Source organism: Antedon mediterranea, chromosome 4 (assembly GCF_964355755.1).
Source record: "Antedon mediterranea chromosome 4, ecAntMedi1.1, whole genome shotgun sequence".
In the NCBI taxonomy this organism is placed as follows: Eukaryota; Metazoa; Echinodermata; class Crinoidea; order Comatulida; family Antedonidae; genus Antedon; species Antedon mediterranea.
The window spans coordinates 36,145,239-36,172,082 of NC_092673.1; the positions used below are offsets into that span (position 1 = coordinate 36,145,239).

Sequence of the window (26,844 nt, forward strand, 5' to 3'; positions counted from 1 at the left end):
GGTTGTCAGCTGTTGGACCTCCTGTCAGTAAAAAGTCATTTTTTCCAAGTGAAATGCAGTATTGTTTGAGATCAAGTGCTGCTTCTGATACTGGGATTCGAACAATTGATGCCTCTCTTTTTAACTGTTTGATGTCCTGTCTTAAGCGCATTGACTCTGTTTTGATTCTATACTGAACTCTGTGGTATGAAGAAATAAACTTTATGATAGATACTAATTTAACCTTGTTCACTCAACTGAAATGTAATGCATTCGATCAGTAATAAAAATAATAATAATAATCAATAATATTAATGAAAGTACAGAGTAGCCTTGTCTACCAAACGTAACGTCACATTTTATTTCCATTTGTCTTATCTTTCGTCATTTTCGTCATTACTTCTGTTCACTATAACAAAGTGTTATACATTCTCACAGTAAAAAATGCTTACCTTGGATCCATTGTAATGTTGAAACTTCACCACTCAATCGTGTAGTTACAATAAGATTGAAATCCTATGTATGACAGCAGTTCAAACTTCACTTTCATTACCTATTAAATTAGATTTATTCACAGCGATTCAATAATAAAACATCGATACTACTAAAGTAAATACATTAACCATCGGCGGTCGACGTCTAATTACGCATTACACGCAAACAAGGGCGTATACTAAATAACCAACTTAGTTCCTACAACCAACTCTGGCATTATAAACTGCTCGATATACTACTACAATATTATAAGGCCCCTGGACAAACTGAGAACAACATAATTTACAGAAAATATGACTTACTTAGCTTTATAAATTCGACTGAATATGACTCATTATCACCTCTTCGTTCACGTTAAACTGGTGTATAAGTAAGACAAGAAGAAGACTTAGCAGCCAATGTATGGAATGCTCAACTCTCATATCCGGAAGAAGTGACGTGGTATATTAAGCACAGTGGTAAAGGATATTGCTTTTATCTTTCCGGTAGTATGGTCGACCAAATAAGGTGTGATGTTAAAAAGATAACGGCGCGTCAATACACTTTTTTTTTTCAAATTACAATTTTTAGTATTTAGTATAGTATTACTTTGTATGGAGTTTACACTTTATTTTCAATATAGTGGGCGCGCCTTTGACCGACTCATGGTTCTGTAACTACTGGATCCTCTGTTATGCTTTTTAATTGCCATCATAGATAGGAACGGAATCCTCAGCGTCTACGCGCCGCCAAACATGTTTTTTTCTTGAAACAACGTCGGAGAATCGTGTTTATTGCTTAATTTTCGTAAAATCGAATCACAGAACGTGATGTCAAACCTGAATAGCTATTTGCATTACTTAAATCCATATGTAAACTGTTTTTTTAGTACTGAGATATTCATTGCGTTGTTTTGAATTTTTAATTAGCAGTGAACTTGCTAGCCAATCACAATGTAGCAAATTGGAATCCAGGGTGATGTTTATACCACGTGACCATAATCAAAATGGCGTTTTTGTTGTTGTAAAAATGAGGAAGGTCGTGTGAAATACAAAACATTATTAGGCCTAGACGTTGATTAAATAAGAAGATGTCACCAAAAAGACCGTCGTCTGCTCGTAGATATGTTACTCAGGAATGTTTTTCATCTTTTGTGAGGTAAATTAGCTAGGCCTAGGCTAGCATAACTAAAGAAGTCCTACTAGCCTAGCTAGGGCCCCTAGCTAGGCCTAGCCTGGCTGGTAGTGGTAGGCCTGGCCCTTTAGCCTAGGCTAGGCCTACCTACCTAGCTAGGCCTAGACATTGACAATAATAGGCATAGCTTCTAGGCCTAGGATAAGCCTAGCTAGTATTACTTTTATTAGGCCTAGGCCCAGCAGCTAGCTAGCGCTGGATAGCCTCTAGTGTGTTGAGTTCCGCTGACTGAATATATGACACTACAACAGCCTATATTATAGCTAGAGGCTGGCCTAGGCCTAGAATGATATTTATAAACTTATGTACATTCAGATTGGGTAGGCCTAGATATTATTGTTTGTTTTTTAATTCATTTAATCAGTTCATCAAGACTTCACAATGTTCAGAATTTGTTACGCAGACCAAATGATAGTGAAAATCAGCAACATCCTGATGCGGTGCTATCTATAATGGGCATTGATAGCAGGTAAGTAAACATTTCTACCAAACCATTTGGCGATTTTCAGATCTTAATTAATAATATATCAATCAATCAATCAATTTATTTGGAAATTGCACCTTTACATCGGTGGCACACACAGGAAGTGGTGCATCCATATTGAACACAATTAACATAAAATGACGGATACGGATACTTAAGCTAATTTGAATTAAAATTAGTACTATATACTGTTCTGTAGCAATATTTGTCTGACATGAGTTGATACATTTTAGTTAGATATATTTATAGTTTATAGAAGTACTGAAAAAAATATTTACTTTTTGACAATATGTTCTATTGTATTATTTAAAATACTGGAAATAAGAAAAAAATATATTTATTTAATATATCAAATCTTAATTTACCGTCTAGTTTTTTTTCTGCCTTTTTTACAGGTATAATGATGGTTGTAAAGACCTCATTAACTACCTACTCTTTGGGTTTTTTGATGTGCGGAAAACAGAAATTGAAAGGTATTAGATAAGAGGTTACTATTTATAAAAAATTATGTGATGTGCCTAAATATGGTAGTGATATGCCCAAATATGGTAGTGGTATGACATCATCATATATGGGCCCATCCCATTTTGTTGTCACATAAGTTTAATTGATAGTGTTAAGTGTAGAATTAGTTTAAAGCACTTAAAAGTGTTTTAACCTAACTTCCATTTTCAATTAGCTAACATGACATTTCTACATTCAATTATTAATTTTGCTTTTTTAAAGTTCTGGCTATGACGAAGAAACTATTGATGGTAAGTTCACTTGATCTTAAGTTCTGGCTATGACGAAGAAACTATTGATGGTAAGTTCACTTGATCTTAAGTTCTGGCTATGACGAAGAAACTATTGATGGTAAGTTCACTTGATCTTAAGTTCTGGCTATGACGAAGAAACTATTGATGGTAAGTTCACTTGATCTTAAGTAGTATGCTATTTACACACTTAATCTACTGTCATTGCTTATATAATATTTATGTACAGCACATTTTTAACCTGTTTATATGCGCTGTTTAGGGATTATATTATATTTTATTATAGAAGGCTAACAAAAGAAGAACACAATATACTAAATTATTGTGACAATAGCATGCACAAATGTTCTTGTTTGTGGTATATTTGATGCATTTTCTGTTAATATTTTTCTCCAGACCTTGTGATTCTTGTCAAGAAAGATAGTGTTCATGTTTATTGTAATCCCATCAACTATCATTATCTACTTCCTTACATTGGATCATGGCAAAACTTGCAAATACACTGTATGACTGAAGAAGAGGTACTGTCTTATCATTCAAAAAATCATACGTTGAAATAATTCGATTTTACATACATATGTACTACAAATAATTCAGTGATTGACAAACAAAACACACAAAAGTTACAATTAGATATAGAATCAAACTGAATATTTTATCATTCATTTTACTATACTATACTATAATTTACTTTTATTATTGCACACCAATTATAAACTAAGTTCACTATAAATTAAAAAATATGTCAGTTGAATGAGGAGCATGTAAACCGAGACCAGGACGCATACAGAGAGTGTCAGTGCTGTACTTGTGATTCATCCAAAACAATTACATTACCTTTTCCAGGACGCATAAAGATAGTGTCAGTGTTGTCCTTGGGATTCATCCAAAACAATTACATGACCTTTTCCAGGACACATAAAGATAGTGACAGTGTTGTCCTTGCAATTCATCCAAAACAATTACATTACCTTTTCCAGGACGCATAAAGATAGTGGCAGTGTTGTCCTTGGGATTCATCCAAAACAATTACATTACCCTTTCCAGGACGTATAAAGATAGTGACAGTGTTGTCCTTGGGATTCATCCAAAACAATTACTGTAAACCGAGACCAGGACGTATAAAGATAGTGACAGTGTTGTCCTTGGGATTCATCCAAAACAATTACTGTAAACCGAGACCAGGACGCATAAAGATAGTGACAGTGTTGTCCTTGGGATTCATCCAAAACAATTACTGTAAACCGAGACCAGGACGCATAAAGATAGTGGCAGTGTTGTCCTTGGGATTCATCCAAAACAATTACTGTAAACCGAGACCAGGACGCATAAAGATAGTGACAGTGTTGTCCTTGGGATTCATCCAAAACAATTACTGTAAACCGAGACCAGGACGCATAAAGATAGTGACAGTGTTGTCCTTGGGATTCATCCAATATACTGTAAACCGAGACCAGGACGCATAAAGATAGTGACAGTGTTGTCCTTGGGATTCATCCAAAACAATTACTGTAAACCGAGACCAGGACGCATAAAGATAGTGGCAGTGTTGTCCTTGGGATTCATCCAAAACAATTACATTACCCTTTCCAGGACGTATAAAGATAGTGACAGTGTTGTCCTTGGGATGCATCCAAAACAATTACATTACCTTTTCCAAGACGCATAAAGATAGTGTCAGTGTTGTCCTTGGGATTCATCCAATATACTGTAAACCGAGACCAAGACGTATAAAGATAGTGACAGTGTTGTCCTTGGGATTCATCCAAAACAATTACATGACCTTTTCCAGGACGCATAAAGATAGTGACAGTGTTGTCCTTGGATTCATCCAAAACAATTACATTAATTTTTCCAGGACGCATAAAGATAGTGTCAGTGTTGTCCTTGGGATTCATCCAAAACAATTACTGTAAACCGAGACCAGGACGCATAAAGATAGTGACAGTGTTGTCCTTGGGATTCATCCAAAACAATTACATTACCTTTTCCAGGACGCATAAAGATAGTGTCAGTGTTGTCATTGGGATGCATCCAAAACAATTACATTACCTTTTCCAGGACGCATAAAGATAGTGACAGTGTTGTCCTTGGGATTCATCCAAAACAATTACATGACCTTTTCCTGGACGCATAAAGATAGTGACAGTGTTGTCCTTGGGATTCATCCAAAACAATTACATTACCTTTTCCAGGACGCATAAAGATAGTGTCAGTGTTGTCCTTGGGATTCATCCAAAACAATTACTGTAAACCGAGACCAGGACGCATAAAGATAGTGTCAGTGTTGTCATTGGGATGCATCCAAAACAATTACATTACCTTTTCCATGACGCATAAAGATAGTGACAGTGTTGTCCTTGGGATTCATCCAATATACTGTAAACCGAGACCAAGACGCATAAAGATAGTGACAGTGTTGTCCTTGGGATTCATCCAAAACAATTACATTACCTTTTCCTGGACGCATAAAGATAGTGACAGTGTTGTCCTTGGGATTCATCCAAAACAATTACATTACCTTTTCCTGGACGCATAAAGATAGTGACAGTGTTGTCCTTGGGATTCATCCAAAACAATTACATTACCTTTTCCTGGGCGCATAAAGATAGTGACAGTGTTGTCCTTGGGATTCATCCAAAACAATTACATTACCTTTTCCTGGACGCATAAAGATAGTGACAGTGTTGTCCTTGGGATTCATCCTAAACAATTACATTACCTTTTCCTGGACGCATAAAGATAGTGACAGTGTTGTCCTTGGGATTCATCCAAAACAATTACATTACCTTTTCCTGGACGCATAAAGATAGTGACAGTGTTGTCCTTGGGATTCATCCAAAACAATTACATTACCTTTTCCTGGACGCATAAAGATAGTGACAGTGTTGTCCTTGGGATTCATCCAAAACAATTACATTACCTTTTCCTGGACGCATAAAGATAGTGACAGTGTTGTCCTTGGGATTCATCCAAAACAATTACATTACCTTTTCCTGGACGCATAAGGATAGTGACAGTGTTGTCCTTGGGATTCATCCTAAACAATTACATTACCTTTTCCTGGACGCATAAAGATAGTGACAGTGTTGTCCTTGGGATTCATCCTAAACAATTACATTACCTTTTCCTGGACGCATAAAGATAGTGTCAGTGTTGTCCTTGGGATTCATCCAAAACAATTACTGTAAACCGAGACCAGGACGCATAAAGATAGTGTCAGTGTTGTCCTTGGGATTCATCCAAAACAATTACATTACCTTTTCCTAAAATGGTAATTGGTAATTTCACATTAATTTATAATTGTGTTTTTATGCAGTATGAAGATGATGAAGCTGCAGAAATTTTCAAGATTAAAAGTTTCATTGAAATGAATCAAAACTGTCAGAAAATTGGTATTCCATACACTACCTATGGTATGTAACTATATTAAAGATAGATGTGATAGAAGTACAATTTAAACAGGGGTGTAAACTTTTTCAATGTAACTTTAAAAAAAATCTGGTTTTAAAAGTTTCCATAAATGGTTGTTCTTAACTTTCAGGCCATTATCAACAATTTGACCCATTTACAATTGAGAAATGGCCTCTTGTACAAGCCCATGGTCTTGACGAGTTTGGAGCGTAAGTATCAAATGCCACTGCTTCATCAACAAGTTCAGAATCTCCTTTATTATTTATCTGGCTACCTAATTGTCTGCCATAAATATCTTTACAGTGGAGGATTCTTTACTATGAGGTATGAGGTCATTGACATAAGTCCTCAAATGACAAGTATTTATAGTCTTGTTGATCCTGTGTCACTTGAAGGAATTGTCACAGAGAAGCTGCCACTTTTTGAACGTCAGTGTCACTCTATCATCACATATATTGACATGATTTTGTAAGTCTTTTTAAAATCCTATTCTTTTTAGTATTTAAAAATCCATTGCTTTTATGTTGTGCTGTCTGTCATACAGTGGAAGGAGATGTGTTATTTGTTTTATTTGTTAAACTGTTAAATTTTTCTATTTTATGTTTAGTCAAGAGGATACTACCCTTTCAGATGTCCAAGAAAAACAAGTGTTTGAGGTAACAACATCATACTACTCTATGTTCTTATAAAAGATTACTGTTGGAAATCATACTCTATGTTCATATAATAGATTACTGTTGGAAATCATACTCTATGTTCTTATAATAGATTACTGTTGGAAATCATACTCTATGTTCATGCAGTATAATAGATTACTGTTGGAAATCATACTCTATGTTCATATAATAGATTACTGTTGGAAATCATACTCTATGTTCTTATAATATATTACTGTTGGAAATCATACTCTATGTTCATACAATATAATAGATTACTGTTGGAAATCATACTACTCTATGTTCATACAGTATAATAGATTACTGTTGGAAATCATACTCTATGTTCATATAATAGATTACTGTTGGAAATATTTTCTTTGTTTGCAATTTACTGCACCATGAATGTTGATGGCCTTTTTTTATTTAATTTATTGCTGACAGCCAATACAGAGCTATTTCAACCATGGTCGGGTGTCAAGCTATCAAATGGATGCTTCACCAAGGCAACCTTACCTCATGTTTGGTTCACAGTCTACAAAAGAAAATCTAAAGGTAGCAGAGCAAGGCTTAAAAAAGGACTTGAACATGACTGTGAATACAGCTGGGCCATCTGGCAAAGCAGCCAAGCACATGGTAAGGATAATATTTTTGTTTTTTTAAATTTCAATACTGGTATCTGAAAATAATGTCATCTTTCCTGTTTTTTTATTCAATTAAAACAATTTAATTCTGAAACGTTGCAGGTTTTTCAAGCTGTTTGTCCAAGAAGCTTTATTTGTTGTGCTCGTACATACTTCTTTAACAGTGGATACAGCCCTTATCCAATTGGAGGGGCAAGTCCCAAAGCTCCAAGTCCACCAAAGTCAGATATTGAGTAAGCAACCAAAGTTTCTTATAATTTATAGCATGCTTTCCAACTAATGATAATTAAGATTATGATGGCTTGATTTATAGTAATGATTAGGCCGTTGGAACATTACTATATTATGCAATAATAATGGAAGTGGAGTTGTGGCTTGGTGGTTATGATTCTTGGCTACCAATCTAAGGGTCCTGGGTTCAAGTCCTGTCATAATGTCAGGATTTTTTCTCATGACAATTTGCAACTCCACTCCCAAAGACTTGTAATAAGTCTTTGTTTTTGTAGAGCATCTTCTTGTGTATATGTTTGTTGTGTGAACAGGAGAGCCACCTTTGAGAGAAGGACAGTGATTTTTGCCTAAAATTGAATAATAACAAAAAAATGCCTCTAAATTAGTTCAAAGGGAAATTTGAACCAATTACAACACAGATTATGTATGCATATTTTCTTTTATTTTTGAAAGGTTACTAAATCAACTTTACCAGCTGGCAATTGATACTGTTCTTTACATAATTGACATCTATGGCTGCCAAACTGCCAGTATCAAAGAAGTAATTGTTTTTTGTTATTACCTGTGCTGATAGTGATAGTAAGATAGGGAAAATAAATGACAATTATAATGAAAGCAATAATGACCATATTTGGGATTACAAAATGACAATGATAATGAAAGTAATAATGACCATATTTGGGATTACTGTACAAAGTGACAATGATAATGAAAGCAATAATGACCATATTTGAGATTACAAAATGACAATGATAATGAAAGCAATAATGACCATATTTGAGATTACAAAATGACAATGATAATGAAAGCAATAATGACCATATTTGAGATTACAAAATGACAATGATAATGAAAGCAATAATGACCATATTTGAGATTACAAAATGACAATGATAATGAAAGCAATGATGACTATATTTGGGATTACAAAATGACAATGATAATGAAAGCAATAATGACCATATTTGAGATTACAAAATGACAATGATAATGAAAGCAATAATGACTATATTTGGGATTACAAAATGACAATGATAATGAAAGCAATAATGACCATATTTGAGATTACAAAATGACAATGATAATGAAAGAAATAATGACCATATTTGAGATTACAAAATGATAATGAAAGCAATAATGACCATATTTGAGATTACAAAATGACAATGATAATGAAAGCAATAATGACCATATTTGAGATTACAAAATGACAATGATAATGAAAGCAATAATGACCATATTTGGGATTACAAAATGACAATGATAATGAAAGCAATAATGACCATATTTGAGATTACAAAATGACAATGATAATGAAAGCAATAATGACCATATTTGAGATTACAAAATGACAATGATAATGAAAGCAATAATGAACATATTTGAGATTACAAAATGACAATGATAATGAAAGCAATAATGACCATATTTGAGATTACAAAATGACAATGATAATGAAAGCAATAATGACCATATTTGAGATTACAAAATGACAATGATAATGAAAGCAATAATGACCATATTTGAGATTACAAAATGACAATGATAATGAAAGCAATAATGACTATATTTGAGATTACAAAATGACAATGATAATGAAAGCAATAATGACCATATTTGAGATTACAAAATGACAATGATAATGAAAGCAATAATGACCATATTTGGGATTACAAAATTACAATGATAATGAAAGCAATAATGATCATATTTGAGATTACAAAATGACAATGATAATGAAAGCAATAATGACCATATTTGAGATTACAAAATGACAATGATAATGAAAACAATAATGACCATATTTGAGATTACAAAGAAATACAAAATAATGTTAATGTTACAAAAGTACTGTATGTTTTTTCACTTTTTTATTTTTACAGTGCAAACAATTGTGTCTTCAGAAAATTAAGGAGATTGCATTTGAAAGTAAACTTGATCACTTTTCCTTCCTATCAGACAAGTAAGTCAACACATTTTGTGCTCAACTACAGTTTAATATGAATTTTAACACAATGAAATGTACTGAAATAGCAAAAGATGATTCACATGAGCAAATGAAACTGTATTAGTTACTGTTATAATAACATGTGTAACCCTTAAATTATTTGTTGGATTATTCAAAATCTAAATTTGATTACAGCAATCACGTGGAGCTAAGTATAATTGCCTTGGATAAGTTTGGGAACAAAGTTGATTTAGAGAAGAATTGTAGAATATCATATATCAAAACTGTAAGTATTCTACATAACAGAAAACAAACATGTAAATAAATTGAAAGGTTTTTGTGTTGTTGGCTTGCTAAGCTAGTGTTAGTTTTTGTGTTGTCCGCTTGCTAAGCTAGTGTTAGTTTTTGTGTTGTCCGCTTGCTAAGCTGGTGTTAGTTTTTGTGTTGTCCGCTTGCTAAGCTGGTGTTAGTTTTTGTTAGTTTTTGTGTTGTCCGCTTGCTAAGCTGGTGTTAGTTTTTGTGTTGTCCGCTTGCTAAGCTAGTGTTAGTTTAAACTTGTATTTGAAAGGTTTTTGTGTTGTCCGCTTGCTAAGCTAGTGTTAGTTTAAACTTATATTTGAAAGGTTTTTGTGTTGTCCGCTTGCTAAGCTGGTGTTAGTTTTAACTTGTATTTTTTTTGGGTCTGGTTCAATCTTGCTATTGTATGAGACAATAATTCAGTATTTCTTCACAGTTTGACTTGACAAATGTGTGATACCAACAAATCTCACTTATGGCCCCAATCATTCATATTAAAGTATTTAAACAGGTTTAGCCATTTGCTAATATCCATATAACCATACTGTAGGTTATAACATTTGTAAATTCTTATTACAGGCCAGGCTATGCATATATGACATTCCAAACCATGAACATGCTGGCCAGGTCCTAGGGTCTGTTGTGTTTTATAACTATAGATTGTAAAATGTGTAAATTATAATTCTTATTACAGGCCAGGCTATGCATATATGACATTCCAAGCCTTGAACATGCTGGTCAGGTCCTAGGTTCTGTTGTGTTTTCTGAGAGCTTCGTTACCTCTTCAGTACAATTTTTACATGCAGGTAAAACTCTTGTTAATAATAGAGTAATAGTATATGTACAATTTATGTATACATTTTGATGCATTTCTTGTATAGTGTAATTTTTTGACAAAATAAATGAATGGATAAATTGATGGACCTTTAGTACAAGAAGTCCTTAACAGAATATCAGTAAGACATGTTACTGAGATCTTATGTTGAAAACGAATAAATCCAAGTTGCCCATCTACCCAGTTGTTTTATACTGTATTTATTTCAACTATTTTTTTTCCACAATAATTTAGATAAAGAGGTTTATAACAGTGAGTGTCTTGTATTGACAAAGACTATTCCAAGAGTTGTGTCTTGGGCTGTAAGTACATTGTTATATCTTGTTTTATTTTTATTTTATTTATTTGAAATATATATCCTGGTGTATTGTATGTACATAAATAAAAAGTTAAAATATTATCATCTAAATGTTTATAAATGAATTAACCTCCAGTATATCAATAGTTATGTATAATTATTAATTGTCCAGTTTTGTGATCCTTTCTTCAGGAAATGATTGTAATACATTTTGTAGTTAAAATAATATTAATGCAATTTGTTTTACAGGCTAACAAAAGAAAAGAGGAGCTAATTAAGCAAAGAGATTCATTTATTATGGCAAGTAGTTTAAAAATTCAATTTAGCAGAAATAATAAATGAAATAAGACTTACTTACTTAATAAGGAGCTAAACAATATATTGTACAGTAGATTTTTGTTGAATTCATAAATGTTATCCCTCCTTTTTTGTTACAGCAATCATTGGATGTTTATGGCAAACTATTAGTTGATGGGGAGACTGTTCAAGTGTTGGGTAGTGCTAATAATGACACACCATCTGTCGGTAATTTAACAATCACTTTATTTGTGTAGGATTTAATCATCATTAGTTTTTATTGCAGTATCATCATTTTCTAGTCCTTGTACAGTAGGTTTTAATATACAGAAACTATTTTTTATTGCTGTTTGTTAAATTGAATTGGTCAGTCTTTATCTGATATTAGGTGAGCTGTATGTCTATGAAAAGGCAATCATTCTGAATCATTGCCGCCATGGCGTCGTTGTTTTTCCAAAATCATACGTTGAAGCAATCCAGCTATATGATGGAGTGAGTATAATCCCTATATAATAAGTATATGTATGTCATAGGAATGTTATCATGGCTCAATGATTAACCTAATGTATTTGTTGTTGTAGGAATCGTTCAACAAAGTAACAATACTAGTAATGATATATAGATGTATGTCATAGGAATGTTATCATGGCTCAATGATTAACCTAATGTATTTGTTGTTGTAGGAATCGTTCAACAAAGTAACAATACTAGTAATGATATATAGATGTATGTCATAGGAATGTTATCATGGCTCAATGATTAACCTAATGTATTTGTTGTTGTAGGAATCGTTCAACAAAGTAACAATACTAGTAATGATATATAGATGTATGTCATAGGAATGTTATCATGGCTCAATGATTAACCTAATGTATTTGTTGTTGTAGGAATCGTTCAACAAAGTAACAATACTAGTAATGATATATAGATGTATGTCATAGGAATGTTATCATGGCTCAATGATTAACCTAATGTATTTGTTGTTGTAGGAATCGTTCAACAAAGTAGCAATACTAGTAATGATATATAGGCACTCGTTGCAATCATATCTACCATTGCAATACCACACACCAGCAGATAATGTTATGTTCATTTTACAACCAAAGACTAGAGTCTACAAGATATTCTATAGTGAGGTAATTATATTTCCTATGTTAAGCCATGGAAGTAGAAGAACACCTAACAGTTAAAAGTTTCTATGTTAAACATTGCAAATTGAACACCGTTTTCAGGTGGTGTCCTTATGGCAAACAGCAAGAGGAGGAGAACCTCAATTGAAACAACTTGATCAACCACCAGAATCATATGCAGATACGTAAGCAACCTTTGTAAACAGGATTATTTTACTTATTAAGTTTCTCTTAAATTTTAATAATAATGTTTAACATTTTTTGTAATAAAATGGTATTGTTGTCAAATTAGATATAGGTACTTGGACATGATGAATAACAATACCACTAGAGTGAAGAGTGGAAAGTCCTTGGTTGTAGCAAAGACCAAACTACCTCAACTAAACAGGTAAGTCCTTGGTTGTAGCAAAGACCAAAATACCTCAACTAAACAGGTATAAATGATTAAGTGCTTGCTTTTACTTATTTTGATTTGTTTAGTTATCGGTAAACGACTTTTGCCAGTTTAAACAAACTGTAAATGGTAATTGTAAATACATTTTTTTTGGGCTTGTTAATTTGTCCTATATTTAGCTTTCTTGACCACCTAAGTGCAAGTACCACCAACCAAGACATCATTCCCTCAAACCATCTACCAGCCATTCTCAATGCAAAGGAACCTTCCATTAAACTACAAACTGAAGTTGTTGTTACTATAGTATGTGGTATACCAGGAAGTCACAAAGAGAATTTATGTAAGGCTTTGACGAACATGGCCAAAGAACAGAGCAGGTACAGGTTCTTTTAGTATTTTAAAAGTTTAATTGTACGCAGTATTTTGTTTGATTATGTAACTTTATGTATTATTAAACATTTTTTACTATAACTTATCAAGATTGTAAGCAGCATAATGCACCCCTACATATATTAATAATTTAAATATTGTTAAAAAGCATTCATTTTATTACTCATTTTTATTGTGAAGATCCTCTGTGTGAAGTTTAAATAACAAATGAATAATGAAATTAATGAGTGTTGTATCAAATCCATGTTTATCTTGCAAACAATATTTAATAAGCACATGTTTAACTTCAGATGGGTGACATTAAAGGCACCATTTGAAAGCAGGAATGTGTTTGATGCCAAGGAGTTGCAAGCATCATTAAGTGCCACAGTAGCAGCTGCTAAGAAACGAAGTATCAGGGCTAGCAGTGGAGGTAGAAAGAGACTTAGAATTCTGTACATACCACCAGGGTAGGTTTTGTAGTTACTTATGTATCTTAAGTACCACAGTAGTAGCTGCTAAGAAACAAAGTATCAGGGCTAGCAGTGGAGGTAGAAAGAGACTTAGAATTCTGTACATACCACCAGGGTAGGTTTTGTAGTTACTTATGTATCTTAAGTACCACAGTAGTAGCTGCTAAGAAACAAAGTATCAGGGCTAGCAGTGGAGGTAGAAAGAGACTTAGAATTCTGTACATACCACTTATCTGTATACAGTATTTTATATTTAAAATGTACATCTTTTAAATCAATAAAACATTCTGTTTCATTTTAGTTTTGTTGACTTACCTAAAGCTGTATATGCAATTCAGAACCACCCTGATGCTGCTATAGCCAGTCAGCTTAGCATAGGTGCTGTTACCACTTGTATTGACCCTATCAACATGTATATTGCCAATAGGTAAGTATTGGTGAATTGAACACTAAATATTCCTGAAGATCCCTGATGTCCTGATACCAGCCGAATCAAATTAGCTTGCCAGAAAAAAACACAAAAAAAACTGAACACAGTTGCCACAAGACCTGATAATTAATTTATAGTGTGTGTAAAAACCTGGAAATAGAATTTATCTTACTGGTTTACATGTCAGAAAGTATGATGAATTGTTTTACAGATTGACGATGCCAAAGTTGTTAAACCAATGTGCAGAAGGATGGGTTAATAATGTCCTATTTACCAGTTGTACGGAGCCCAAGGTAAAAACCATTTTACTCTTTGCTGGGTTAATAATGTCCTATTTACCAGTTGTACGGAGCCCAAGGTAAAAACCATTTTACTCTTTTCTGGGTTAATAATGTCCTATTTACCAGTTGTACAGAGCCCAAGGTAAAAACCATTTTACTCTTTGCTGGGTTAATAATGTCCTATTTACCAGTTGTACAGAGCCCAAGGTAAAAACCATTTTACTCTTTGCTGGGTTAATAATGTCCTATTTACCAATTCTACGGAGCCCAATGTAAAAACCATTTTACTCTTTTCTGGGTTAATATTGTCCTACAGTATTTACCAGTTGTACGGATCCCAAGGTAAAAACCATTTTGCTCTTTGCTGGGTTAATAATGTCCTATTTACCAATTCTACGGAGCCCAATGTAAAAACCATTTTACTCTTTTCTGGATTAATATTGTCCTACAGTATTTACCAGTTGTACGGAGCCCAAAGTAAAAACCATTTTGCTCTTTGCTGCTGCCTTAAATGACCCGCTGATAAGAATGCTGAAGAATAATTCATTCATGAAATGTTATAATTTGCAGTGAATAAGGTAATTTAAATATTGAAAATGAATGTGTTGCTCAATATGAAATGAGAATGAGTTTATGTTGACACTATATTTTGTTTAAGGATCCAAATCTTGCAAGGGCTCAACAGTTGATAAGGGCAGTCAATTCTGATGTAGCATTTATTATTGCACACCATGGAGAAGTAACCAGGTAATTTTATTCATCACATGTAACTATTCCATTCATCTATCCATCCATCCACTTTTTTCTTTAAATGCTTTATTTGTTTTAATATTGATAGGAGTCCGGATGCAGAATTGATCTTGTCAGAGACTGCTTTCCAAGATGCCAGTGCAATACGAGCCAGACACCATAACCCTGATAGGTATTACATCATTAAGATTTAATATTATAAATAATGTGTAATATTAGAAATGCAAAGCACTGCAAATTGATATATTAAATCAGGATTTAGTGGAATTTTATAGAAAACAATCTTTGTTGGTTAGTCAACAGTACTATTCTATTAATGTAGAATTGCATCGTAAACTTCATTTAAAACAAATTTATTTTAACAGATGTATCATTCCTTCTTCACTGACAATCCCTGTAATGGATGAAATAGTATTGACATTCAGGAAACCACTTGAAAAGGCTAAGTTTGTTAATAAGCTGCACAGTTTGAAAGCAAACCTAAACCATTATCCCTTCACTGGAAACATCTATGCTGTCAGAGCTAAAGTAACCTTTACAGGTATGTGTATATACGAACTATCTTGTATACTTTTGATCTAAATATACTGATGAGATAGATAATGTTGTGCATTAAAGTTGTAAATATCACCTAAATTTGGATGAATTAATTATTGTAAATGTCTGCATGAAAGCAATCTATATAATACAGTACCTTATTAGTTTGATTTTTATTCAGTGGTTTGGTATTTATTGCAGATTTAGACAAACAAATAGAAGTTCAGCATGTAACCCTCAGCGGATACTTAAGTATGATACCTATCAACGACTCTCCTATAATCCATCCTCCTACTGCTTGCAGTCCCCCAAACATGAGGAGCAATGGTGATAGTGAAGATGTCAAAGATCCCAATTGTGCAGTTTTTACAGGATGTGGTCTGAGTGAACAACTGCTAAAGGATTGGTTGAGGTCTTGTGCAAAACAGGTAGTGTTTTGTTAAAAGATAGTTTACTTAATTTACTTTACAGTTACAAATTGTTCTCAACTTGTTATGGACTGTTGTACCTAATGTTGATTATGTCTAGCCTTGACCTGGTCACATTGATTCATTTGCTTGCTTTACACATTTTTACAAATTAGTTAATTCGTCACAGAGTTGGTAGTATGTACTAAGTAGGGATTTTTTATGTTTTTAAAATTTTATTCATTTCGGCAATAAACATAAAATAATAATTCCCAAAAAAAACATAGAAATATATATATATATGAAATACAAGACACGAAGCCGAGGAGAGACAAAAGCATTAAACAAAACGCTGTCACCGGTAAGGTGTGTCTCTCCAACACAAAAATTACAAATAACAATACAATACACGAAGCCGAGGAGAGACAAAAGCATTAAACAAAACGCTGTCACCGGTAAGGTGTGTCTCTCCACCGGTAAGGTGTGTCTCTCCACCGGTAAGGTGTGTCTCTCCACCGGTAAGGTGTGTCTCTCCACCGGTAAGGTGTGTCTCTCCACCGGTAAGGTGTGTCTCTCCAACACAAAAATTACAAATAACAAGAATATAATTATACTAAAATAACATAGACATATCATTTCATTTAAAAAGTTAAAAAGTTTCTCTCCGACATTTAAAATATAGATTTTACCAGCCTCTAACTAATAGTAGTTATACAGTTTAAAAAGTAATATGTAATATTCCACTTTACCTTCTTTATAATACTTACTGTACTCATAGCAAGGTTGACTGTTTATAATCTTACTTTCTAGAAACCAGTGAAGAAGGTATTAAGAGCAAAAAGTAATTTAACAAAACAAGAATTGAAAAATATTCATGTGAGTATACAACATTCTTTATAGCTCAAATTGTTCAACACATGCAAATGTGTTTGTAACCTATACGGCAGACCTATAGTATCATTTATTGTAACCTATACGGCAGACCTATAGTATCATTTATTGTAACCTATACGGCAGACCTATAGTATCATTTATTGTAACCTATACGGCAGACCTATAGTATCATTTATTGTAACCTATACGGCAGACCTATAGTATCATTTATTGTAACCTATACGGCAGACCTATAGTATCATTTATTGTAACCTATACGGCAGACCTATAGTATCATTTATTGTAACCTATACGGCAGACCTATAGTATCATTTATTGTAACCTATACGGCAGACCTATAGTATCATTTATTGTAACCTATACGGCAGACCTATAGTATCATTTATTGTAACCTATACGGCAGACCTATAGTATCATTTATTGTAACCTATACGGCAGACCTATAGTATCATTTATTGTAACCTATACGGCAGACCTATAGTATCATTTATTGTAACCTATACGGCAGACCTATAGTATCATTTATTGTAACCTATACGGCAGACCTATAGTATCATTTATTGCCAAAGTAACATTAATAGTGTTCAATAGGAGGAAATCCGGTGATAACATCAGTTAAATATTATAAACAATGGATCTTGCTTGTGTTTTTGTATGCATACTATTGCATGGTTAGAGGTACTAATGCATATTCAGCTTTTTGTAAACATTTTTGCTGGTGAATAATGTTTTATCGAATACCATCCTATGCTGTGTGCCATCAATAACTGTTCCTTGCTTAACATGTACTAATACCATCCTATGCTGTGTGCCATCAATAACTGCTCCTTGCTTAACATGTACTAATACCATCCTATGCTGTGTGCCATCAATAACTGTTCCTTGCTTAACATGTACTAATACCATCCTATGCTGTGTGCCATCAATAACTGTTCCTTGCTTAACATGTACTAATACCATCCTATGCTGTGTGCCATCAATAACTGCTCCTTGCTTAACATGTACTAATACCATCCTATGCTGTGTGCCATCAATAACTGCTCCTTGCTTAACATGTACTAATACCATCCTATGCTGTGTGCCATCAATAACTGCTCCTTGCTTAACATGTACTAATACCATCCTATGCTGTGTGCCATCAATAACTGCTCCTTGCTTAACATGTACTAATACCATCCTATGCTGTGTGCCATCAATAACTGTTCCTTGCTTAACATGTACTAATACCATCCTATGCTGTGTGCCATCAATAACTGTTCCTTGCTTAACATGTACTAATACCATCCTATGCTGTGTGCCATCAATAACTGTTCCTTGCTTAACATGTACTAATACCATCCTATGCTGTGTGCCATCAATAACTGCTCCTTGCTTAACATGTACTAATACCATCCTATGCTGTGTGCCATCAATAACTGTTCCTTGCTTAACATGTACTAATGCCATCCTATGCTGTGTGCCATCAATAACTGCTCCTTGCTTAACATGTACTAATACCATCCTATGCTGTGTGCCATCAATAACTGTTCCTTGCTTAACATGTACTAATACCATCCTATGCTGTGTGCCATCAATAACTGCTCCTTGCTTAACATGTACTAATACCATCCTATGCTGTGTGCCATCAATAACTGTTCCTTGCTTAACATGTACTAATACCATCCTATGCTGTGTGCCATCAATAACTGTTCCTTGCTTAAGATGTACTAATGCATATTCACATTTTTGTAAACATTTTGGTGGTGAATATTATGATCGAATACCATCCTATACTGTATAAGTGATGATAGAAATTCCAAGTACCACAATAGTAGCCTAACATTCCTATTCAAATTCACGTCATTGAATAGAAAAGTCAATATTTTTTCACAAACATTATCTCATTGTTTTTAGACTAAGCATCATCTTGATGCTCTGCCTGAGGGCTGGTTTTATAATGGCTGTCAATATGTAAGCATGGCTGGAGAAAAGAATTCTGTTCACCCAAGTAAGCTAATTCACAATAATACACTAATATTGTCCATTTTATAATAATTATAAGAAAACAACTAGAATGTTTGTGGGATGTGAAAAAGGTTGACGATGGATGATGAGAGGTGAATTTAGTGGTGTGGGGGCTTTGGCTTTGGATGCTTGTGAAATGGATAATAGTGAATGATATCAGTTTAATAATTTAAATAACTAGTTTGATTAGTTTTCAACTAATTAAGTTCACGTTTTTTCTTAGATATGGGAAGTTTCATTGAAAACTACATAGTGAAAGCTAATGAGTCCATTGAAGTGTTTAACAACATGATTGATAAAGAACATTTTTATGATCTTTTTGCCTAAGAAAGAAGAAAATCATCAAATAGATAAGAAGGGTTACAGTTGTTTTTAGATGCCACAGTTGAAAGAAAAGCATTAAATATACTGTATAACAAGGGTTACAGTTGATACCACAGTTGAAAGAAAATGTAATGAAACAGAAGTATATTTCTTTCTTTTTTTCTATTGTGCCTTTGTGTATTCTCACATTTGAAGTATCAAACATAAAGCATAATCTGATTTTGTTGGCATTTAAATATTCAATTTGGCTGAAGGCGCCATCAGGGTTGGTTTTGTTAGACAAAGGTGGTATCAGGATTCTGTATTATATTTGTAAAATGTTAAGTGTTTACAGTTACTGAATTGTTCTTAAAATAGTGTTAAAGGTTTTGCTGTGCAATGTTGTTCACTGTGAATACTTGGTTTTAATTATTCAATCCGTCCAGCCAGTACCTAAATGATGAAGCTTACTGTAAATACATATTTGTTGTATTTGTCACCTAATACCTTATGATGGTCTTAACATTAGGTTTAGAGGTCTCAAAACCATCTGTGGGAGTATGTATCAATATTATGTATTATACAAGTATCAAAAAATATAAAGTAGAAAATATTTATTGCCTAAAAAGTTTACTGGAATATATTCTTGCACATTCCATTTCCAACATACTGTACACTAAAAGTAGGCCTACATTAGTACGTACAGGGGGTTTCTTCCATATGACCTGTCTTTTTAGTATTTATATAATATTTGTCTTTTGATAAATCGTTAGAGCCATGTTAATACAATGCACATTTATTGTTCAATATGTTACACAATTCATTGTATTAAATATTGAAATATTATGATGAGTATTTGTGTCTATGTTAACACCACAGCTACAATACAGTTGAGTCCATGTATTTTGACAAGAATTATTTCAAAGATGAAATTCTGTCCACAGAATTTCTTTCAAGAGAAAAATTGAGTAAATGGCGCCGCCAATAGTGTATCGTGTTTATTTGCATTGATCGAATAGGAAGTGTGATTTGTGATATCTTCATACTGGCTGCTCTAGGCTAGGCCTCGAAGTCTAACTGGGATCTCGGTCTACACTATCGTTGCCCGTCGATAATGGCTGCATTGGGTGAGCTGCAAGGGGCGGGCCTGATTGGTATGTAATTCTAAATACTTTGTGTAAATTATTGTATTTTGTTAAGCTAGATCTAATTGTCGGCCTACTATACTACGGATTAGGCCAAGTAAGTTGAGCCGCCGACAAGTTGAGCCGCCGCCAGAAAAACGTTATTTTCTATGAAACGCCAAATGCTTACTTTCGCCGGTGCTCGTTTCTATTTATTTAATAGAAGTTCTATTTATATTAATTATTAGATATAACGATGTATATTCCAAAGTTTATATATCACGGTTTTTAGTATATATTATTAAATATTATAATTAAAGAGAAATAATTATGAATATCTGACTTGTAGATTCCAAAATATAAGGCCTAAAACGTGACCGAAAATGATCGTTTTTAGCCAAAAATGACGTAAACATGTTGCCCCCTTTAGGCGGCAGTTGTATGAACTAGGCCTACTCCATTTTTCGGTAAAATAATTGCATAAAATCACCGTTTTTTAGTAAAATATTTTGTGTATTAACATTGTAAAATTCAATAAAATATGATATTAAAAGATAGTAGATAAAAAATAATAATTATTTAACCTCATTCGAAGAGTATCAATACTCTATTATATTAGTCCTGAGAGACAACATGATTTTACGCGAGAAAAATATTATGGAGTGCACTGGACTTGAAAGAATTTGAAAGATTTGAAAGATTAAAAACAATTAAATTATTAAATATGACTACTTTCCTTTGCTGTGTTGTTATGGCGGTTCAAACCAACAAAATTATAGTATGTAATTATTATTTATTTTCATGACACAATAAACCTAAAGACCATGAACTTATGTACTAGGACACCCCTCTATCACTACGCGAAATGTCGTAAAAGACGCACTGGGCGTTTCATAGAAATTACCGGCGGCTCAACTTGTCGGCGGCCCAACCGGTCATATCCCTATACTACTACAGGGTAGGCCTAGTAGGACCCAGACAGTAGGCCCTAGGCCTAGATAGAGATAGCATATAGCCTAGATAGGGCCTACTAAGCCCTAGCCTAGAGGTAGGCCAAGGGTTGGGCTGTCCCGCCCAACCCTTGAATTGTCCGGGTGTCTCGAAAACAGAGACCCGAGACCCAGGGTCTGTGTTTCCGAGAAAATCTCGAAAACAGAGACCCCCACTAAAACGTCTCAATATTACGTAATATAGGCCTAGGGGGTCTCTGTTTTCGAGAAAATCTCGAAAACAGAGACCCCCACTAAAACGTCTCAATATTACGTTATATAGGGGGTCTCTGTTTTCGAGTTTTTCTCGAAAACAGAGACCCCACTAACTAAAACGTCTAAATATTACATTATATAGTGGGTCTCTGTTTTCGAGTTTTTCTCGAAAACAGAGACCCCCACTAAAACGTCTCAATATTACGTTATATAGGGGGTCTCTGTTTTTGAGTTCTCGAAAATAGAGACCCCCACTAAAACGTCTCAATATTACATTATATAGGGGGGTCTCTGTTTTCGAGTTTTCCTTGAAAACAGAGACCCCACTAAAACGTCTCAAAATTACGTTATATAAGGGTTCTCTGTTTTCGAGAAAAACTCGAAAACAGAGACCCCCACTAAAACGTCTCATTATATTGGGGGCCCGGTCTCTTTTTTCGAGATTTCCCGAGACCCCCTAATATAATTCCTGTTTATTAAGAGTGTTGCAAATACCCACCAACGAGCTTGGTCATAAATTATTAAAACCCAACTTTTATCGCAAAAACCGTGAATTTATGTTTATTTATTTATCAATTTATTTATTTTTTTTTAATTCATTTCTTTTTTAAGGCTCGCCCAACACAATATATTTGTCTTCATCCTCCAGTCTGCCTCAAAGTCTGACCTCATATCATTTTGTTATTGCATTGTACGTTTATTATCTTTTATGCTTGTAAATAAATGTTACGAAACTAGTGTCAGCTTTTGAAATAATCTCCCGCTTTTTAGCTTCTAAAAGGCACAACATGCATTTATACATCTTATTCTAGGACGTCGACCTTGTATTCCAAAATGACAGTCTTTTCACACGCGTTCAAGAATTCATCAATCTCTTCTTATCGTTGCGGCATGTTCTTTGATCGGCATATCAGTTACCGTTTATTACTGATGATACGTCATTCTGTGATTTTGAGACGTTTTAGTGGGGCCCCCTATATAACGTAATATTGACGTAATATTGAGACGTTTTAGTGGGGGTCTCTGTTTTCGAGAAAAACTCGAAAACAGAGACCCCCTATATAATGTAATATTGACACGTTTCAGTGGGGGTCTCTGTTTTCGAGAAAAACTCGAAAACAGAGACCCCCTATATAATGTAATATTGACACGTTTTAGTGGGGGTCTCTGTTTTCGAGAACGTCCCCCTATATTACGTAATATTGAGACGTTTTAGTGGGGGTCTCTGTTTTCGAGATTTTCTCGAAAACAGAGACCCTGGGTCTCGGGTCTCTGTTTTCGAGACACCCTGAATTGTCCCGCTTTCAAAATATTTTATGATGAAAAGAGTAGAGACCAGATTAAAAAGCTATCTGGTAATACACAGGGCCCAGCCTACTACTGTACTAAAAACTAGGCGTTTAATCCGGCCTGATAATATATCATACATAAAAATAGAGTATATAACTCTCTCTGTATGTTCATATTCATATTACAGAAAAGGATACCAATGATGATGTTTTGTGGACGTGGTCTTATCCAGTGGTAACGGCTGATTTTCGTGATGTTCTTCTTTATAAGTGTCCGTTAACTTCTGATTGCCCTTATACACAATTCATCTTTGGTCAACACAAACATAAATGGTTTTACATAGCCACTCAGGATGTTGCCAATCATCCAACATTAACCAAAGTAAGCAGTCTTGTTTTCTAGTATTGTTTATGTTTTTATAATTTAATTGCATTTTGGTTTTTCTTTGTTATTTTAAAACTTTCAGTAAGAAATTGCAATTGATGCTACAAAACAGTTTTAGAATAAATTATTGAAGAATAACATTGAGCTTGAGTAATACAAATTATTTATATTGCAGGTAAAGGCATTTTCACTTGTTCTTTTATGCAAGGATTTTAATCCAGAGAAATATAAGGCACTGAGTTTAATACTGTATAGCACATTTATGAGGACAGGCAGCCCTTCATCCATGCTTGAGAGTTATTTATCTGTTTTAACTAAAGGCTCTTGTCCAAGTGAAAACAATGGAACATTTTTAGTACAAGATTTTGATGTTAGGAAGGCTTATGCTGAATCAAATCTTAGTGGTAAGTACATTGCAATTAATAATATTTATCTGCCAGTTTTAGTTTTTATTTAGTTGCTCTGCTCTTCACATTGATTCCATTCACAAGGCATTTATGAGGATGCCTATCAATTGGCAATATGAAAGTGAGTGCCCTAACCACTCGGCTATCCAACTCCTACCCAGTATAAATATAAATTTCAATTTAATTCAATTATGAAATTAAAATCCTATGATATGTACTGTAGGATTTAATTTATTCAATTTCTGCAAAAATTACAAAACAGAAAACAATACAAAGGTTGCCAAGGATTATCAGAAGGGAACTAAATCTTTGTATGAAAACTTTAACAGAAATACACATAAATAGAAAATATAATTTTGAAAATAGCAAAAGATGCATGGCTAAAGATTTGATATAAATTAAATACAAATGTTTATTTTCTATAGAACTAATAGAAATGTTTGGAATGGAAGCTATTTTGATTTATACAGCAATGCTTTTGAAGAGGAGAATTGTTGTTTATCATTCAAATGTACAAGAATTACTAGCTTTTACAAGGTATGTCCTCACTAGAATGTGTGATTCAAGTTTAATATAATAATTATACTATGAGTGGCCTTAGTCTGTTGTTTTCTGCTATTGTATGTATTCTAATTAATTGTGCAATAGATCAGTATAAGCTGAAAATAATTGGTTTAATAATAACTCATACAAGTCAAGTCTCACTGATGTGAGGTGAGGCACACACTTCTTAACTAAAACTCTCATGCCACACACACTTACGCTTTTTCACAAATCTCAATCTTTATTTTATTAAATCAAAGCCGATCCAGTAGGCCAAGCAAATTCTACGTAAAAATCCACTTAGGTAGTTTTGAAACAGTCGGGCGGGACCGTTTCAGCCAACTTTTGGAGGTCACCTTATACTGGACATGTGTATGATCATTGTGTAAAAAAATATTATTGTTTACAGATCTCTTCCTGCTTTAGTTTGGCACAGGCAGAACTGGTCAATTATGTCACCATATGTACATTTGAAAACCCAGGAGCTTGAAAGCCTAAACAGCATTCTTTTAATGGGCTTCACAGATGCTGCTGTTGAGAATCATACTGAACTATATGATCTTTATGTAAATCTCCCAGCTAATGAGATTATGATAGCCACTCATGCTAAAAGTAAGTTATAACTATATTTTAAATGTCATTGAAAAGCGACAACATTATATGCCTAAATAGTTATCTTATAGTACAATTCCAATTACAAATTTATAGTTATAAAGACAGTATTCAAGTTTTAAATATTAAAGTGTTTTAAAAATATTTGTTCTAGGCATATTTGGAATGGGTAAACTACACAAAGACATTGCTCAAACAATGGTAAAGTGTATGGAGGAAGGTAACACAGAACAACAGATTATTAAGGTATATAAATGTTACCATTGGAAAGAACTAAATTGAAAACTAAACTGAAATCTTGTAACCATTAATTTTTATCTTAAAGGAATTGTCTGTGAAAACAAAAGAATTAATAAGCAATCTGAAATCATTAGGAGAAACATCAGGACAAAATCTGTGTATAACATTTGATATTCTAAAGAAGAAAAGTCTGCCACCAGCTACAGAAAACTTTTTATACAACTTGGCTGCAGCAGAGGGCTTTCTTCAAATTTGATATCGAAACAACAATTTGAAGTCACAACATGTAAAAGTCGCAAATATTAATAGACTAAATTAATAGATAGAATTAATAGTAAATTATTGAATTAATAGTAAATTATTGTATAAATTGATTGGGTGTTTATGATGCTGGGGAGATGCAGCGACATGGTATATCCAGACCCTATATTAAATGGGGCACTCAATTACACATTTAAACAAATAAAAAAGGACTAAAATAATAGTACTGTATATTTCATTTAAATGGTTGTTAATACTAATAGTAATTACAAAAATTGATCTTTATAATAAAATATAATAATGACTTTGACCAATGCATATACAGTTTCAGAGTTACTGTTACTCTACTTATAGTGCAGACCTCCCAACTCTACTGATCATTTTTCCTGGATATTGGATAAATCACAACAAAATATCCCAAAATGTATTATTAGGCTCTAGAGATTAGATAACATACTATCGGTCAATGAAATTACTAATGTATATAAATGCAAAATTATAATATTGGTGAAAGGCTTTCTTTGTTCCTAGTTGCAAACGAGTAATATTGTCAGTTTTGTCTGTTTGGGCAGAGGCCTAAACATACATCATATTGCTTATTAAATAAAATAGGTTTCTAAATTAACTACTGTATATACTATATTTTGCTTTGAATAGAAATTTATTTTTGATCTTGACCCTATGAAATGGTGTCACGGTATTCAGCCCATGGGTAATGAATGAATTCCTTTCCTATTATCCAAATACCAAACATTGCCCATAAGATTCGCTATATCACAAGATATCAATGCTACTTTCTCAAGATTAAGGAACCAGCTTTGGCCACGTCATAAGTTTCTTACCCCGGCGCTCCAATTAGACAAATAGGAAATGAAATCTGCTGGACATGATAATGTGCAATATTATCTAAATGTTTGCATGTGAGTTTCCCAAATGAAAATTATAAATGCTTGTGTTCCTCGGCAGTGGAAAGAATATCTGTGTTGAATATATGATAAAATTAAGACAAGTTCGTTTGACATCACAATTTGCCGAAGTAACTGAAGGAATTATACAACCTTTTGTTAAAAGACATTGGACCGACATGGACACTAATATATACAACACATTTCTAATTGTCAATAAATTCATTGATTGACATGATCTAAAATTTACCAAGCAAATTTGATGCAATTTTTGATAAAAACTGTATTTTGTGAACTGAACTTTTATTGTATCTCTTTTAAATCAGAGGCACAGTCTCAATGAGATGTGCAACAAGTTTACAGTGAAAAATAATACATACACACTTAAATATAAA

At 33.5% G+C, this 26,844-nt stretch overlaps 2 protein-coding genes across 2 annotated transcripts; both read left to right on the forward strand.

Annotated features, from left to right (window-relative positions):
• The first annotated feature begins 1,314 nt into the window (after positions 1-1,314).
• LOC140047470 (dynein axonemal assembly factor 9-like) lies at positions 1,315-20,309 on the forward strand. The gene is made up of 33 exons (XM_072092514.1): positions 1,315-1,611; positions 2,012-2,116; positions 2,527-2,604; positions 2,858-2,886; positions 3,283-3,407; positions 6,206-6,302; positions 6,431-6,509; positions 6,604-6,768; positions 6,908-6,956; positions 7,401-7,592; positions 7,703-7,833; positions 8,285-8,372; positions 9,715-9,794; positions 9,975-10,065; positions 10,771-10,882; positions 11,146-11,213; positions 11,459-11,509; positions 11,647-11,734; positions 11,895-11,998; positions 12,496-12,642; positions 12,739-12,821; positions 12,929-13,024; positions 13,210-13,407; positions 13,711-13,869; positions 14,174-14,299; positions 14,514-14,595; positions 15,242-15,330; positions 15,422-15,505; positions 15,699-15,874; positions 16,072-16,298; positions 17,088-17,153; positions 19,065-19,158; positions 19,399-20,309. The coding sequence occupies exons 1-33, from the start codon at positions 1,544-1,546 to the stop codon at positions 19,500-19,502; spliced, it is 3,531 nt and encodes a 1,176-aa protein (XP_071948615.1). The 5' UTR covers positions 1,315-1,543; the 3' UTR covers positions 19,503-20,309.
• A 198-nt stretch (positions 20,310-20,507) lies between these two features.
• On the forward strand, positions 20,508-26,169 carry LOC140047471 (DENN domain-containing protein 10-like). The gene is made up of 7 exons (XM_072092515.1): positions 20,508-20,632; positions 23,285-23,478; positions 23,657-23,885; positions 24,314-24,425; positions 24,841-25,043; positions 25,198-25,289; positions 25,369-26,169. The coding sequence occupies exons 1-7, from the start codon at positions 20,593-20,595 to the stop codon at positions 25,537-25,539; spliced, it is 1,041 nt and encodes a 346-aa protein (XP_071948616.1). The 5' UTR covers positions 20,508-20,592; the 3' UTR covers positions 25,540-26,169.
• The last annotated feature ends 675 nt before the right edge of the window (positions 26,170-26,844 follow it).